Raw genomic sequence first — 18,470 nt, forward strand, 5'->3', positions numbered from 1 at the left:
GTGGTTTAGAGTAAGTACTCTGTTGTTTTACAGACTCCCTTTCTACCATAGAAGCTGTAGAGTATCCAAATTTATGCTCACAACAGTTATTTCATTTTTGACCTTTAACATGTGAAAATGCCATTCTTGGGGGTAGGGTGGGGGTGTGTGTGTGTGTGAATAATCTGTGTGTGTATGTCTGTGTATACACAGACTTGCCAAGAACGTAGATTGTCATGGGAGGTTTTCATGGCGTGAGTGTCTAAATCAGGCTGACAGCTTTCAGATGACGGATCATCATTCCCATAAATCTACATACTTTACGCCGGTGAATATCATTCCACTCAACGTCACAAATGCACGATCATTATGGTTATATCATTTGTTGTAAATCAGACAGAGCTGAACTTTGTGGGTCCAATGATGGGAGTTTTATAGTGGCAAAAAATATGTCACTGATAACTTACAAAAGAGAGGCTTGTATATAGGCTCTTATAGGTTAAGTGAAAGTATGACCACATCCCCAATGAATTTTGCTTGGCCATTTAACAGAGTCTATTAAAACCAGCAATTAATTTCTTAGCTCAGTATAATCTCTTAATCATTATAACTTATGCCTGCACAGCCAAGACAGATTAGTCCAGCCAGCCAGCTATGCAATGATCTACAGATCTTCATTTAATGTGGAATTTCTTTCATTCTGTGTCGAGCATCGCTTGCGTTCCTCCACTGTAAGGCGGGAGGCTTGCCAGGATGGATGAGAGATGACAAGATGATTTTACAACAAGTCACAGAGCCATGTAAGAGTGGAGAAAGGAAACATCTGCCAAAAGCCTTTTTTTAACATATCACAAACTTTTTTGTTAAGGATTCCTTATAGTCCAAACTTCTCTTTAACTTTAGGTACTCAAGTACAATCAAGGCTAAACTTTGAAAAAGGAAACATCCTTTTTTATATTTTACATTATTATTCATTATATTTAGTAGGAGTTTAATAGTCAATATAGTACATAGATATATACAAAATATTCTGTTTCATCATGTGTCATTGTGCTAATTTTAGACTGTATTGACAGAAACTGAAGAAGCAAAATGCCCACAACTGTCACAACTTTGATTCAAATATAGATACAGTATATTCCTGCTCAGAAATAGGTGACATCACTTTTAAGCAACTAAGCCATGCCCACTTCAGACAAGTAATTCATTGTGGAAAAACTGTAAAGGGGCCACTGTTTGTTTACATATGTCTGAAATAAGCCAATATATCTACCAATACATGTCAATGATAGCATACTGTTCAGAGATATTGAGGGGTGTAGCCCTGAGATAAGAGAACAGGGATAATGAGTGTGTCTAGATCTGTGTGCCCCATTCCAAAAAGTCCCTGGTAGTGAATGAGCAACCCCCCGGGGCCAGAGCGATAAGTGAACTGCAGTGACAGCAAACACTATAGCATCCATGTCACAACACAACAGGAAGTCCTCCAACTGCACACATGAATAAAAGCAGGCAGGCACACATGCACAGCCACAGAAAAAAAAACACACAGGGCTTCAGTCAGCATTGGAGATCTGCTGAACCAACAGTGTGGTCCAGGTCCGGTGCAAACGCAGAACAGAGATAAGCATCTGACGCAAAGGGACACAATGAGATGAAGACACAAAGAAGGGGCACATGAGGGCAAAAATAGGGGTGGTGTGAAAATAAATCTAGGCTTTAAATGCTGTTGAATGGAGGACGGGGTTTGAAGAACCAGCCATGCAAGATATGAATTCCGCTCTGTAAAGCGTCTGGTCTCAGTACAAGAGATACAGAATTCTTTAGCACCACTTGTCTTCATTATGCTATGGTCCAAATGTTCCCACAGGAATAATGAGCTCCGATCTTTATGGCGTTCCTCTATGGCAATAACACGAATTAACGGTCCGGTTCCTCGGCTAGAAATAGCGTTGACTTGAGGCTAATTGTAAGAAATTGCACAAGTAATAGCTGCAGGAAATAGTTTGACAGGCCAGCCTATGGGAACCGAAGAGTTACATTTCATTTTAGTGTATACTGTCGAGTGTATTTTCATGCCACTACATCTGTCGTTTATATACATACTAACGGACCCACGATTTTTCTTAAGTGTCATTTAGAAGTGAAAGTTTCCACAGCTAAGGGCTGACACAAGTATAAGGTCGGCCAGTCCTTGCTAACAGGGAGTGCAATGGCACTACAGTCCAGTCTTTGTTTCCCAGAGTTAATTCATCAAAATATGTCTTTTCGACAGGAAAGGCAACCTAACTAAAGCACCGTCCAGCACACATGTTTTTCATTGGCCTTACATTTCAGAACTCGGGGTCAAGGATTTGTCGGGGTTCCCCCCCCCCCCCCTTCATTTGACATCTGCCCTGACCCCTTTGCCTTGTCACAGGTTTGTGTACACACGTTTCAGTGTTGGCGTCCAGGCGAGACAGAGCTGGAGGACCCCCACCGGTGTGTTTCCTGTCCTGTGTTGCCCTCTCCGTCTCCCTGGGCACACCTCCCGCTTCCCCGAGGCGCTGATGAAAGGACTTCAGAGCTGGGCTGAGGCCTCCTTAATGAACTGACGAAGTCACTCCGAGATGCAGACACACTCTGGGTGCCAGAGAGACTGATTTAAGAAAGAACGAAGAAGAAGAGAGGGGGGCTGTATAGAAGGGAAGGGAAGAGGACTGGGGAAAATCCTCCTCTCTTGAGGTACAAATGGTCCTTCAATCTCTGGTGTCCCTTTGCTCCAAGTGGGAGTCTGGAAGCGGGGGAAGGCTTTGGCCAAAAACACCGGAGTCTGATCTTCATTAAGAAGCTCAGAGAACATCAAAGGGCCGACCTCAAACCTCTATCAGTCAGGAGCACCCACGATCCCCCGTGATATTAAAACTCCCAGGCGCCATTCAGTGTCAAGTTCTGAGGCAGGCACAGGGGCTCGGGTGACTCATGAGCTGGGGGGGCTTTAAGGTCCTGAAGGTCAAAGGAAAAGTTTCTGCTAACTTCTCGTCGGCTCAGTGATTGGCTGCTGCTAAATAAGCTTTTTGCCTGGAAGGGGGAAAAGCAGGCGGCAGTGATAACCGGCAGCTGAGGGTAGATAATGGTAACTAGCAGCTGTGAGAATCTGCAAAACGTAACTGTTTAATAGTTAGGCTAAAAGGGAAAAATCAGTTTCATAAACTTTACACATTAAGTTCAATCAACAACTGTTTAGTCACATTCGCAAGGGTAACTGGTCAGCTTTGCTTTCCCGTTACATTTATTCTCTTTGAAGAGCTCTCTTTGAAGTTGTATCAAGGTCAGCCCCTCCTATGAAAGATAATCCTTTCAGCTCTCACAGTAGAGTAAAAGGCCACTTTGGTAATGAAACTTCTTCTACGGAGTTAGATTATCTAAGGTTAATCTCAGTGACTATTTTTAATGTTTTGTTTTTTTTTGTTTTTTTTTAAATCAAAAACATATGACAAATTTCTCAAGAAAGGGACATGTGCAGACGAATAATCCTTAAACAAAAGCTGAGAAATATGGGGATACACTTACAAGGTCTCTTCCAAAAAACAATGGAATTTATTGACATATTTCATAAGAAAAACACAATGAATGAATGGTTGACACTGGAACTTTAAACTTAATATTAATATCACTTTTTTTAAGTTAAAGTTTTTTTTTACTCAATATTGGTAGAGGAACAAGCTGTAAAGACAATACTGAAATAACATCACATTATGAAGTCGTTCACACATCTAAGAGGTTGCAGAGGAAATTTAACTAACTAATTAGTGCAGCTTTAAGTGAAAGATGAAAGATCAGTTGATTTCATTCAACTCCGTTTGTTTTTCCAGGGCACAATGATCTAACGGCAAAATTAATGCGAAAACGATGTGAAAATCTCTATACCACGTTGGCTTTAGTGAGTGAACTACAGAAGAACCAACAAGGAGAAAAAAGAAACCATTGTAATGAGCAATACTCAGCACACAGCAGGCATCAAACACACACCAATATCTCCTCTTTCATCTGGCCTTGTTGGGACATGAATCCAAAAAAGACGGGTTGGAACAGCCAGGCGCCTACGAGTTGTTATAGTGCAAAAACATTTGGAGATCCGTGCATGACACTACACAAATGGTCACTTAGCACCCATGCACCCACAAACACACACAGACAAAACCCCATGCTTGAGTTCATCTTTCTTAATAAACTGAAATATCAAAAGTATCATGAATCAAAACCAAATGAAAAACCTTTTTTGACAGACCAGAAACCACACCGAGCAGCATCTGGATGTTCAGCACAACAAAGTATGTTTTTGGCTGACTTACAGAGTGATTGAACAAGAGCAGCCTGGAATACAAGGACCTTGCTGACCTTGCCAGAAGGACTGACGACTGCTGCCCCCTCTTTAGTCCGCCGGGCTCGGCCATTAAATCTCTTACACAACCGCTGGCCTTTACAGTGGCTCCTGACAGCCAAGCCTGCACCATCTTGCCGTTCCGCTCCTCGTACATAACAGAGAAGAGGCGGTACATCATATTTGATTGTTAAATATCACTGAGTCTCACCTCTCACAGCAGCAGCTGGAAGAACTCTGATAAGCTAAAGTCAAAGGTCTGTTAAGCTTGGGAAGGGGTTGGGGAATTTCCACAATGTGACAAAATCATCACAGTAATCAGTTTTAACAAACGATAGGCTCTATAAAGCCATTATATATATATATAGATTTCATTTTCTAAGTGGTAAAATGTCATAATTTTTATTTTTTTAAGAAACCAGATCTATTCATTCACTTTTTAGTATCAAGAAGGCCGTCCATCACATAGAGAATGACTGGGTTTAAATGGTGGCGGGTGGCTTGATAAAAGAGAAAAGTCTTTTAATTAAAAAAAGAAAAACCTTTGTCCTCAGAGTAGTTTGCTGCTGCTTATGCCAGCACCACACACACTTATTGATAGACTTCCCAGTGAGTAAAGTGGATTAGCCCAACTTGACCTCAAAAATCTTACAGGAAGTGCCAAAGAATTGTCTTCACACAGGCACAGTGATGCCTATATTCACTTCCTCCTTTTCACGTAGGGAATGTTGCTGATAAGAAAAAGAAAGTTATTTGTGTGACAAGTTTTGCTGATAAAGCAGTAGGTTGCTGCTTATCCTGCCACTCTCTCTTCTCTTCAAAAATAGATGCAGGAAATAGTTGGAACCGTATGACTGCAGTTGAGGAAGAAGTCGCTTGTTAAAACGTGCTGTAGTATCATCACGGAACTTCTCAGAATAATGTACTCGGTACATGCTTTTTCTCTCACAGCCCCTTTCGCAGTGACTGCACCCAATCAGTGGTGTTCTTTCCACTTATAAAGCTCCCACTTGTATCCTCACACTAAACCTCCCATTTATCACATTGACAGGAGTGGCTTGCGGTTATTGCCTGGATTCTTTTCCCATCCACAAACTCAGTTATCAAACTGGATAACTGAAGTAATATTTTTGGTATGTTGATGAGGGGAGGCTTGTCTTCAGCTAAATGAGCTAACATGGCTAGTAATTGGGAATGGGGAGTCCTTATTAAATACAGTATGCTACTGAGAAAATGTGTTCTGGAGTGTGTGTTTGGATTCTCTTTTTACGTCTATCAGTTATGTTGAAATGTCTGTATGCGTCTTTGCACAGATCATGTGTCCAAACAAACACATGCTTCCCACAACGCCATGACACACACACACAAGTTGCAGCAGTGGTTATACACATTTCTTACAAAATAAAATACTAGTTTGACATTTTGGACAAAGAGTATATAAGATTTCCCCCCCCCCCCAACTTTCTAGAGTTTTTTCACTGTGATGTCACCACTCCAGGAAGTCTCTGCACCTGGCCAACATCACCGTCTTGACACTGGAAAATGTAATTTTAACACTTTATTTTTCAAATAAGTTAACAAATAAAGATATAACTTGTAAAGATATAACTTGTTAATTAGTGCGCTTTATACTTTCTAGTATAGTTACTGTACATGTTGTTAGCGAGACTCAAAACCAGCTGATTTGAAAGTGGCATAGATCACCTATCTGACTCTCGCCAAGGAAGCAAGCAAGCGTTCAAAAATGTCAAAATACTTTCTCATTAAGAAATTAAGTTAAAAATGGCTTTCACAATGGTAACAAGGGCTAAGGGTCTAAGGGCAGGGTGTCATATGGAATGTAAAGCCCACTGAGGCAAATGTCTATTTGTGATATTGGGCTATACAAACAAAACTGATTAGATTTTGATTTGAACAAAGAGGAATGCAGACACAGGAGTTATTTGTGTGTGCGTGTGAGTGAATGAGTGAGTGAGTGAGTGAGTGAGTGAGTGAATGAGTGAGTGAGTGAGTGAGTGAGTGTGTGTGTGCCTAGGCCGACCTCTGTGGCAGCGACCCAGATCTCCTGATTGATTTGTAAAGTCATTAAAACCTCAGCGTGAAGATAAGCCTTGAGATAAGCCTAATTATCAGGTGCCCGCGCGCACACACATATACATTTAACACACGCAGACACACACTTATAATATTAAGCATCAGCGCTCAACCATACCTACATAAACACTGCCTCATTTACTCCACCCACGTACCTGTTTGATATTTTCCTTTTGAACATGACCTCGCTGCAACATCAAAAGGAGAGACTATTTGACTTCTCATCTGTGTCCAAATCACTCTATTCGTTTGCTGTCCCCCCCACCCCCCCACACACACCCCCTTTAACAAAAAAAAACAATGTCATCGGAGCTGGCGTCACACATCATTACTGCTTTGGGGAGAGAGCATGCAGAGAAAGTTATTACACCCTGTATCTCAGCAGCACAGAACTACAGCCAGATTGTCCCTAATCACCAATAAAGTCGCACAGATATTTCAAGACCACTGCTCAGGGCGGGGATGAATGACAGCTGTGTGAAGTGCTCTTTATGTGTCAGTGGGAGTCATCATTTTAACAGTGCACATTGCCAAGTCCAACTGTTTGTGACATCAGGGCCTTGGATCCTTCCAGAATTGAGAGGACAATGAAGATGATAGAAGTGTTTGTTTACACCTCAGCTGATTCCACAGGCGACATAAGAGCAGTGGCAGTGGGAACAACTGAAGATGCTGTGGTGGTATATATACGGTGTGAGCCAGCTCCAGTTCAGCTGCACCAGAGAAAAAATAGGAAGCTCTAAACGAGAAGTAAGCAATATTTTTTTTTGTTAATATACGTGTTAAATCACTATATTCATACATCAATCACTTAAACAGTAAGAGCAGTTCATAACACGTCTCCCAGTTATTTAGCTTTGAAGTAATTGCCAGATAATTTTTTTTGTATTCCAACTTTTTATCCAACCATTCAGCCTTCTACGGTATAAAGAGGCGGGCGGACTCGCTGCCCTAAATCGCGGCACTATCTGATGAAGACGGCTGCGCGTTCATGTGGTGGTGACGTAGGGACCAGGGAGGGGACTGCTAACTGCAGTCACTGACAGAAAGTTAGCTATAAGGACCACATCACTTACTTTTCCTTTAAGTGCTCTTATGCTGAGATGTTCATATGTCACTAGTTGCTACAGAAACAGGTGAACTTCATTATCTCCCTATTCTACGCTTACATTACGCACTGCTTTTGGTTTGACTGCCGTTTCTGAGAGATCCCTAGATACTTCATCATGTTCTCTTCAGGAAGGAACTCCTGAAGAATGAATGGGGCAATCAATTAGGGAAAAGAAAATGAAGAAGAAAGAAGAAAACAGAAAACATCTGGTTCCTCTTCACATAGCACCAGCATCCCGCTGCCGAGGAGACAGACGTATCAGGGTGGAGGGCGGATAATTCATTGGGCACGCAACGTCTCATGATGCATAGCCATTCACTGAGACAGAGACCATGACTCAACTGGGAAATAATTCTAGACACGGCAGATCACTTCTACTGTACAGTATGTTGCACTCGACTTATAAATCTCTGCATATTTATTTTTCTTTCTTTGGTCTTTTCTAAAGTACATTCCCCCTTTGACTTCATTTCTCAAGATCGACCTTTATGCTCCTTAAGTCTCCTTTCTCACAAACGCTCGATGAAGGAACTAAATTTCAGAGTCCATTCACTCTGGTTTCGTGAGCACGTAACAGCTGGATATAGCGGGTAATGTGGCTGGAAAGATAGGAAAAGGTCAGCAGAGATATGGATGGAAAGTGAGGGTGCCAGAGATTAAACACACGCTAATACATTTCGAAAGATTGTCTATAGTTTTTTTTAGGCTGTTCCAAAATGAAAATGAAATCAAAAGAATTCATATCATATCATCAATGACCTTTACAGCACAATCGTCTCAATAAATTCAACACCTTAACATGACTACTGTATAATAGTGAATCAGCACTTTTCATTTATAAAAGCTGAAAGAAATTATATAGTACCATGCAAGCTCATGCATGCACACATGCTGTGATTCACTGATATTATGCTCAGTATTCGGGTCAAAAAACAAAGTGGATTTGAGTCAAGGTTATTACCTTATATCTGAGAGCAACTTCCCCAGTTAATGATGCAAAAACAACAGGATACCACTCTTGGGCACACTCTTTGTGTTTTAAACTCTGAGGGACCTTAAGAGCCCTTAAGGGACAGGATTTTTAATCCGCTGTGAAGACAGCTGTTAAGCGTCTCAGGGGCTTGGCTATTTCCAGAAGGAGCATCTTAAGTGTCTATCCAATGTGATTGGCATCTTCAGTGGCGCTGAAATGTGACATTTCACACCTTACCCAGAACATCCAGCAGCTCACTAATAATATTACATTAATAGCAGTGAGTGAACTATGTATAGAAGGGATGTCTTTGGAAATTAAGGTCATGCTCTATCCGCTCCTGCACAACTATTTGACATGTTTTTGTAGCAAATGTAAAGCTTCGAAGACAACATCCGCCCCTGGTTTCTGAAGCCTGAGACAGGCGCAGACGCCATCTGCATTCCTGAGCTGGTGAAGAAGCACATTCTGTGATTCTTTCAACACAGCATTTCTGGGTAATCACACAGGGACTTGTGGGTACGATAGTGGGCAACCATGTTTATCGTTTCCCAAGGAATTGAAGTCCTGATAAAAGGCACACTGATTACAGCAATGTAGTGTTCTTAACAAGGGAAAAGTAGAAACTTATCCATAGTGAGTGTTAATTGGCCAATGGATTCAGCAGCACCGTGAGGTCACCCATTAATCATAATAAACTGTTCATTAGTTTGTTTTTACCCTTTTCTTGTAGATCACTTTACAATGTTGTAAGACAAGAAACAAATAATGTGAATCGTCTGTCTATTATCCCAGAACATCTCATTAAAAGTAAAAGTCGGGCAAGGTATATCATTTGAATATGCAAATACCACTCATTGATAAAACCCCCAAGATGCCACCCAGCAGTGTTCATTTGAAGGATGTAACCACAGCATTGTTGCACATAGGCTGGCTAATGTGGTTGACGTTGGTATGCAGTTATAGATAAGATAGTTATAGTTAGAGGTAAGTATACTGTGTATACGTTCTCTCCTACTTTCCATTCAATTGTTCAGTGTCCTTGACTTTTACTGCTACAACCAAATTCTAGCCTGCAAATAGCAATTATGTTTTCGCACAAAGACACGAAATGTCCCAAAAAACTTTTTTTTATTATCAATTTATCAACTACTTAGGTCAATTGGTTGGTCTATAAAATAGTCATCTTTAATTTCTTAATTTGTCTCACCAAAAGTTTACATACAGTTTTACAATTATGTTAGATAGAAGAAAGAAAAGCAGCAAATCATTACAATTATGAAGCTGCAACTTGGGGTTAATTATTAATATAATCTCTCTTTTATAATAACATAATCTCATTCTAATGACATGCATATCCATAGAGGGCAAAGTGACGCTTCATCCCACATAGATATCTAACAGTCGGGAAGCAGATTGCTCTAAAGGAGTGCCATGTAATGATGACAGCAAAATATTTGGACTCACAACACAAGTCTATTTGAATCAGCTGGCTCGTAGACAAAGAGATGTGAGAGATTTTAAATAATGGTGAAAAGGAACCTATGGAATGAAGTAGAGTTCAGACGTCAGTTAAGAGAACTCCTTGGCAGAGAGCGCGCCGAGGAAAGCTTTGAGCTGTTCATGGTGGAGATCAAGTTAGTGATTGAGTTGGATGTTACAGTGCTCCACCCCTCTCTTCGTGGGAATTGTTACCAGACTAATGAGAAAGAAGAGACTGGTTCATTCAGCTACCCAATCAGAACTGCAAATTTCTCCAATAAGTGTTGATTTAATTTAATTTGTTCCTGATACAACTGCAATAATAGTGTGCAACAAACGTGTCCATGCCTTCAAAACCAGTACTTGTTACTGCTTTAACACAAGTACATTAAATAGCACCAACAACAGATCAGAGATTCCACTCATTGAACAACAAACTAGCCACATATACGATGGAGTATTCCCTCAAGGTGAGGCTAAGATCATTAGCTGTGAGCCACTGTTCTGTTGCTATCCAGGTGCTATTTGTATTTCATGTGTCTAATATGTTGAGTTGCTAAGAGGTTAATGAGAGGTATAGGCTTGGATGTCAAGCCCAGAGGTTGTGCATTTTGTGAAAGGTTGTGAAGTTGTAGTGGTGTGTATGTGTTTCTGATTGAGCACATCAGAGAGAGAGAGAGGTAGAGAGACAGAGAGACAGATAGGAACAGAAACTTGACCCCACTGTCACTTGCGTTCGGACAGCAGGAGTAAAGGATGGGCTGAGTCAGAATGTGCAGTTTGCTGCTGAAGCTGACACCGACCCAGCATGCACTGCAAACGACCCGAGCTGGAACTGCCCACACCATCAGCCCTTTTAACCCTGGTGCCCACATGTTACTACCAACTGACTGTGACAAAACACACAAACAAAACACATCAATCTGCCAGAGCAGCTGCCATCAAGATACAAATATATCCCAAGCTTACACAAGCACTGTCATACAGCCAGAATGTACAGATGCTCACAATTCTGGAGAGCTTTAAAGCAAACTGGCAATTTTCCATTGTGTCCTCCGCTCACTAGTCCTGTCACTCAACCTGTCACCATGGAGATGAGCTCAGCTTCTCTGTGTCTCATGCTGTGGTGCATTCACTGCAGCACACAGCAGCAGCTGTATGCAAGCACGGCTACCTGACACTGTCACATTTCACAGAATACAAATCTTCATCCATTTGTGCCATGAAAGAACTCTGCATGCACTGGTCCTATTTAACCCCCAATCATACGTTATACTTTAAGATTATACGTGGTGCTGAGAAATGGTCCCTAAATGCACCTCAAGGTGAGTGTCACCTTACTAAGCATAAGAAGTGTTACACACTGAGGATAAAAAGTTAACAGCAGCGACATAAAGGGCAAAATGTCACTTAGGATAAGTGTAAGGAGGGACTGAATGGGACCGCAGCGATGAGTGCATAGCAATAGATTGGGGGTCATCACAACCTCCACAAACCAGTCATGCATAAGGACACACAACACATATGCAGTTCTATCAGCAGCACCATACATGTCATGCAAGCAATGGAAAGATGCTATATGTTAAATACTTCTCTCCATAAATAAAAATAAGTTTTGCTTGTACATACTGTGGGACATAATTGGTGAAAACTATTCAAGAAAAGCTACACTTTAATAAGCTATACTGCAGTTTTCTCTTGATTGTATTTATAATGACAAACTATTTTGCTGTGTGGATGAGTATAATCATGTAGTCCAAGGTTTTAAGAGCACAGCTGTTTTCCTTCAGACAGTTGAGGGGTCGTGTAGAATTACCAATAAGCCAATTATGAAGAAAAAAACACTCACAATAGGCTACAATGGCAAACTATGTGAACTCTTCCTGTCTCCTCTTCAATATGAGAGTATACAAAACTATGAATACCTGGAGAAGTCAAAGCCTTTTTAAATAAGCCAAAAACTTGTTCGAGATTTCAACATAGGTAACTTCCGTTCAGCTACAACAGAAAATGTTCCTTACTGTGAAATTTGGGGCTGCCTCTGTGGTCACTCGGAGGGAGGTCCGCGAACTGTACCCGGTGTCCCGACATGTCCGACTGATAGATACCGCCTCTCTCAGGTCAGAGCCACACGACCACCGACTGTGTTCTCCCGACCGGGTTTCGTTTCCAAGTGTTCGGCAACTTCCGAGCACGCTGCCGAACTGCTTCGATGATATGAGCCGCGTCCTCGTGCGCCTTGGAGCGTGGGAATCCTTCACGAGCGCACTGTATGCCTGTACCACGCGCCGTCGGTCACTGACTTTGCCTCCTGCTCCCTCTGTGTGTCTGCGCTGACAGCGTGCCAGTACTGCGGTGAAGCAGCCCGCGAGGTCCAGTCCACTCTCACCTGCCCTCTTCTCTGGAGCCTAAGGGTTGTGATACATAGGCCTACGAGTCACGCAGTAGGCTACAGTGGGGGAGAGGCATCGTTTCTCCTCCCGCATAAAAAAAAGAAAAGAAAATACTAAACTTCTTTTTCTTCTTCCACTGTCCACAAGACTGCAGAGTTACGTCATCACTGTCAAGCTTTCACGGAAAGTGATCTACAATACCCCCCCACCCCCCTCTCCCATTATAATCAAGTGTCGGTAGGAAGTTGTGCAAATATTCTGATGAGGTTAGGGTTACAGCCCATTGTAGGATCACGTGGAATTTATTTTCCATTTGTCTAAATCAGGAAGCTGAGAATGTATTATTTTGGTGTTACTAAATATCGAAATAGCGTTGTCTACTAAATAATTAATTCAAACTTTCTAAAAAATTGTATTCCACAAAGTCTATTTCTAATCGTGATACAATTCACGTTGTTTTTAGAAGTACGAACACTATGAAGCCCATTTAGCCCAATGCAGTAGGTAAAATAATCCCACATTGTATAGCAGTATTTGAAAAGAAACAAAAGTTCCCTTTATAATATAATATTTTTCAGAGGGTATATGCGGAGGCTACAATGCCACCTAGTGGAAGAAAGGTGTAACGCCGTCAGCTGGCAGGCATCCTAACCAGCGTCAGAAAGTGGGTGTGAAAAATACCACAATAATTATTAAGAAAGTTGCCACAATTACAGTGAAAACTATTGTTTCATGAATGACATGCAGTTTCAGGAGTCACAAAATAGCTGAAATAGTTCCACTGTGGCAAAATATCATCTAGGTCTATACAGATTATCAATGTAGGCCTCTGTAACATTGAGTTATGGTATATTAAGTGTATTCGTAATGTTTAACTTTAATGTTCACTTTATTTTCTTTATTATATATACTTTTTAATCTTTATTATAATTATTATTATTAATTATTTAATTGTATTTATTAATTTTACAATTTTGGGAGTTGTATTTTATAACATTAATTATTGCATGTGCAATGACTGGGGGAAAGGTACTCTTCTGGTAGACAGCATATTCTGGTAACTTTTATTTTTTTATTTCTGAATTTTACATGAAAAAGTCGATCTGCACACAATAACCCTATCCAGGGTCACTGCATCTTCAAAACATTCCAGAAATCACTTTTCAGTACTTTATGACAGCAGGGTGGAGGTTCAATACAGCACTACACCACACAGGATGACAAAAGCTATAATTGTGACACTTAAGCCATTTCTGTAGACATGTATGCAAGGGACAGGCATGTAAATCAAACTTGAAATAATAGCAAATCAGGTTTCTTCAGCCCTTTATTTGAAATATTTTGTCCAAAAGCCCAAAGCGAACTGGAATACATTTTTTTTAAAGAACCCTTGTATTGTTCTCACAGACACAAGTCAAACTCTCTGGACTCGTCTGCTAGAACGTTTGTGCAAAAGAGAGTTGCTATACAGAACATTGTAGCAATGTAGATATAGTAAAAAATGGCACACCAAGTTTCTCTGTAATGGCCTACAAAGCATAAACAATAGAAAAATAACTGGTCTGACAACAAAAGGCAAATACATACTGTATACTCAAAAGCACAGTATTTGAACAGCATTAAAGACTTTCAATTCATGTCAACATAACCCAAACTATCAACAAGTCCAGCCTCACACACTTTTAGACACCATTGCCACTAATTTGGCACTGTGAACATATACAAAAAACCAAAGTACGTGCACTGCACTTCCTTTATCTCAGTGTAGAAATCTTATAAAAATAATTTAAAGCAAGTAGAAACCAAGCAAAATCAACAGTTCTACATTCTACTGTATCAGTGTGCGTCCATTCATTCTTGAAGACAAAGTACATTTCTTTCACGCCGATCCATTTTGCTCAATGTACATTTTGGATAACGAGGCCGCCATGGACTTTGCCAGCTCCTCGTCTCTCTTCCGTTGCATCTGGGAGTGCCTGCACCAGTCCTCGTACTCCGGGTTGGGGAGACAGTTGTCCAGAAGGACGTCGTAGTGACCGTTGCTGAGCCAACTCAGCCAGATTGCCGGTTTGGAAACGTCCTCCTCCCCGAGATAGTGCACCATGGTGGAGACGGTGGGGCTCTCCAAGCTCCCACCAGTCGTCAGGTGGACGTTGATGTTCAACATCTGGCTCATGGCCAGGAGCTCGGGGTAGCCGGCCCAGGCGCAGTCCTGCGCTGCGTTGATGAGGAACTCCCCTACGTCCCCCTCGATGATGGGGTTGAACTCGTCCAAGTGGTCGGCGATGTGGTGCACCGTCTGCTCCCTCATCTCCTTGTGTCTGGCCTGGTCTCCATACCTGGCTTTGCACACGGCTCGGTACAGGCAGTTGCCGTCTGGAATGACGTGGTACCTGTACTTCAGCCTCTCCTGGAGGTACTTGTTTTGTCTCTCCACTTCGGCCAGGTACCGGCCCACTTTATCGTTGGCGTTCTCCCTCTCTTGGGGTCTCTGTGGAGGTGACTCCTGCAGAACGCTGAGCTCAAAGGCACGTCTCTCATCCGACCCTGGGGCAGCATCTATGCCAACACTCTGATCTCTACATTCTTCCCTAGTGAGGTCTTCAGGCTCGGCTGGCCTGGAGAGAAGTAGATCCTCTTCATTTAATGAGGCCCATCCGTTGCTTCTGACAGGAGAATTGATCACTGAAAGTGTCTCATCCTCACTTGAATTTAAAACCAGTCTCTTGTTTTCTTCTGTTCTTGGTCTAGACATGGTGTTACTGCCGAAAAGGTGATTTCCAACCAGCTGTGGGCAGTCAGTAAAAAGCTCATCTGTCCCACTGCGTAGATGGTCCATGAAGTCCACAATCACATCGGAGTCATTACAGAGGATTCTTTCACCATTATGTGAAGCAGGGGAGGGTGCTTTGGTGTTGGACTCCCTCACGATATGGACAGGCACAGACCTATCCACTGCATCCGGTCTGCGGATTAATATTTCAGCAGTCGATGTGAAGTAAATTGGCCTCATGGATGAAGCTTCGTAGCACGAAAAGGCAGGCATGTTTGCGGAAGAAGCAGTCTCCCTCGCTTGATCCTCGTTGGTCGTTGAAGTTGAGCCTGGGTGTGTTGTTGACGCTGCCTTATCAGCCTCGGGGGAACTTAGTGCTGTCCCGTTCAAGCGCTCGGATCCGGACGCTAAAGTTATTGTAACTTTGCAAGACGACCTCGGGTAGTGTGTCAGCGCACTGTTGTACAGCTGCATTTTGACTGAGTCCTTTATACTGAACGCCACTGCCGCGCTGTTACGGAAAGATGACAACAATATCTAAAAATACTCTGCGTGTCATCAATAACAGCGAAGTTGTAGGTAGCGTCGCCATGGTCGTGATTCCTGTGGCCATTGACACGCAGACGAGTAGACTGTCAAGTTTAGCCGTCTTGCGTCATTTGCTGTTGGGGTGCCTCCCTAATTTTAGACTTCAAACTGTTACAGGACACTTTCTGCTCTAACAGTGTCAAGTGACAAAGAATGCCACATAGGCCTATGCGTTTCCCGATTAAATACTTTCAAAATAAAATCACTAGTGTTTAGTTTACTTTATATAGGCGTACCTAGGCCTACAATATGCTTAGGAAAATAATATTGGTATCTGCGAAAGCTATATAGCCTATTACGATCTCTGGAAAACCGTTAAATAATTTAAGTTGGGGTTTATTTGCTTATAGTTTTATTGATTTGAAAAAAAACTTAAATGTGAAGGTGAAAATACATTATCAACATAAGTGATGATAATTGGACTTCAGAAGTCACATAGCTTAACTAGTTAAATGGAGATCGACTTTTCAAAGGCACCGGAAGAGCTCCTATGAATGAAATAAATAATCAATCATCCAGTTCAATCAAATGTCAACTAAACAGAAGCACACTGACTTTATATCTTCAGTGTTACATAACTTGGACTTTTATTTCCAAAATGATGTGCACACATCACCCTTATAGACTTATTTAAAAAGGCAACATACAGTAGGCCTAGATGACTGATCCCAGAATAGGATGATAATAAAAACTTTATTTTGCCGGAAAAATAGCCTCATATCCGGTATTGTTCATGCTGTTTTTGTGCGACTTGACGCAGTTCTCCACTTTCACGTCCTCACTGAAGCAGTGCTTCAGCCTATGACCACAAGTTTAAAAAATGTGAAGAACTTGGTGTGTCATAGTCAAATAAATTGATGAAGTGTTTAACAGAAATACCCTGGAGTAATTAGCCTACATGTTCCATTGTTTCTACTTAGCCAAAACAAAATACATAATTCCTTACTTCTCAGTAATTGTTACTTAAGTTATTTCCAAGCATATGGGAAATCAAGGACAATGGAAGCAGTAGGCCCTATCCTATAGGCCTAGTGTTAAAAAAATTGAACTGTAGCCTATCTGAAACCATACATCTATTTTATACCTAGGCCTACCTCTTAAGGCATATGAACCTCCAAAGCTTGACTTATTTTGAACTTGTTGAATTCAGTCATTATTTTTGACATAAGTGAAATCAAAAGTGAAATAAATGATTTAGGCCTATTACTGGCATTTCCAGTGTAATTGTAATTTTCATTATGAAACAGGGTGTAACGCGCAGCATGTTATGACGGAACTGCCTGATATTGACTTACCGGCAACAGCAGGCTGCCGCATGCCTGAACCTAAACCTGTCTCTATTTTTAACAGTTTCAGACGGAGCGCTTGAAACAGAGTCTGACTACATTGGTAAAAATGTGAGTTCTCAATATCGAGATGACCTCAGTGGAGTCAGCGGTAAAGTTAAGCAAACTTCTAATGAATATAACACGTCGTTATTCTGTTATTTGTAGCTATGGGTTGCCGAGTTGAATGTCTAATGGTATTCTTTACAAGAATCTTTCGCATAAAGCTAAAATATTATAACATGTTTGAAGCAATTTTACAATTTACCAAAGGTATTATTGTTAATAGCCTATTTATTAATTTGTTTTCATGTGTAGATCCTTCGTTCAGCCACCAGAGGGAGTCCGAGGACCTCGTATAGCTAATTGACAGATTTAAGCGAGGTCGCGTTCAAGTAGTTCCACAAACGAACACGCGGGGGCGACATTTAGCCTAGCGTTCGCCTGTCTGGAAGAAACGCGTGTAAAAGAGACGCCGCTCCAGCAGCTGTCGCAGGGTTGTGCACCGCATACAAATGAGGGCATTGATCTTTTTTCCCTCGCTGCTCTGTTGTGTTTAGTAACCAGAACCGGTGCACTACCCCACCGGCTGGTACGAGGGTTGGCTCAACAACAACAGCCCCCTCCACTACCACCACCTTATAAAGTCAGGTGTATAGCCTATATTTTACGCATGTTCTTATTGCCTCTAGAAATTGGAGAAACAGTCCTTTATCTGATAAAGGAAATTACACAACAACAAAAAACACCATTTAGTCTCTGCATGGATGTTCTATAAACTAGGCTACTACTACAATATGTAGAGACTAGCCTACTATCAGTGTAAACCTAAACGCAGCATTTGTTGCGTACCATGAACATAATAATATAGGCTACTGTCATACACGACAATGTGGTGATAGGATAAAAATCACAATAGGATCACAACATGTGGCTCTTACAAAGCACACACATGAACGAGGAAGCAAATAAATACCACAAAAATGGCTGCACGATTTTTTTAAACACCTAAGTGATAGGCTATAAAAGGATATGAAACCACAAATGGTGGTTGGAAAACGTAAACGTATTACTCAATAAAACTATCACAAACACACGCCAAAAGTCTAAAGCGAAACAAAAGTATGGTCTGCCGCAATTGTTGTGATTTTTCATCAGGGTAAGCCTTGCTACCACGAGGTCCGCAGTGCTCTCCGCCAGCCTGTTGTTGTTGTTGTCATTGTGACTGCCCGCCTAAATCAACGCCTCCCTGCGTATCATAATGTAATACACGATGTGTTTGTCTGCCTTATTTTGTGTTGTTTTGGAGGGGGTGGAGGGGTCTGCAGCAGTGGAAGTAATAGCGAGACTGTATCCATGTCAGTGGAACAAGCCATGCTGATGTCAGAG

The 18,470-nt window shown here is 41.6% G+C and overlaps 2 protein-coding genes across 2 annotated transcripts in view; both read right to left on the minus strand.

Annotated features, from left to right (window-relative positions):
* kiaa1217 (KIAA1217 ortholog) overlaps window positions 1-12,403 on the minus strand; it is a 107,744-nt gene extending 95,341 nt beyond the window's left edge. Inside the window, exon 1 of the mRNA XM_080050376.1 lies at window positions 12,024-12,403. Within this exon, the coding sequence (XP_079906502.1) occupies window positions 12,024-12,093 (70 nt within the window). The 5' untranslated portion in view covers window positions 12,094-12,403. The remainder of the gene's footprint in view (window positions 1-12,023) is intronic.
* A 1,080-nt stretch (window positions 12,404-13,483) lies between these two features.
* otud1 (OTU deubiquitinase 1) lies at window positions 13,484-15,852 on the minus strand. Its single transcript, XM_080049870.1, has one exon. It carries the CDS (start codon window positions 15,640-15,642, stop codon window positions 14,275-14,277), a length of 1,368 nt encoding a protein of 455 aa, XP_079905996.1. The 5' UTR covers window positions 15,643-15,852; the 3' UTR covers window positions 13,484-14,274.
* Window positions 15,853-18,470: the final 2,618 nt, after the last annotated feature.

The sequence above is a fragment of the Ammodytes marinus genome, assembly GCF_949987685.1.
Source record: "Ammodytes marinus genome assembly, chromosome: 21".
Lineage (NCBI taxonomy): Eukaryota > Metazoa > Chordata > Actinopteri > Uranoscopiformes > Ammodytidae > Ammodytes > Ammodytes marinus.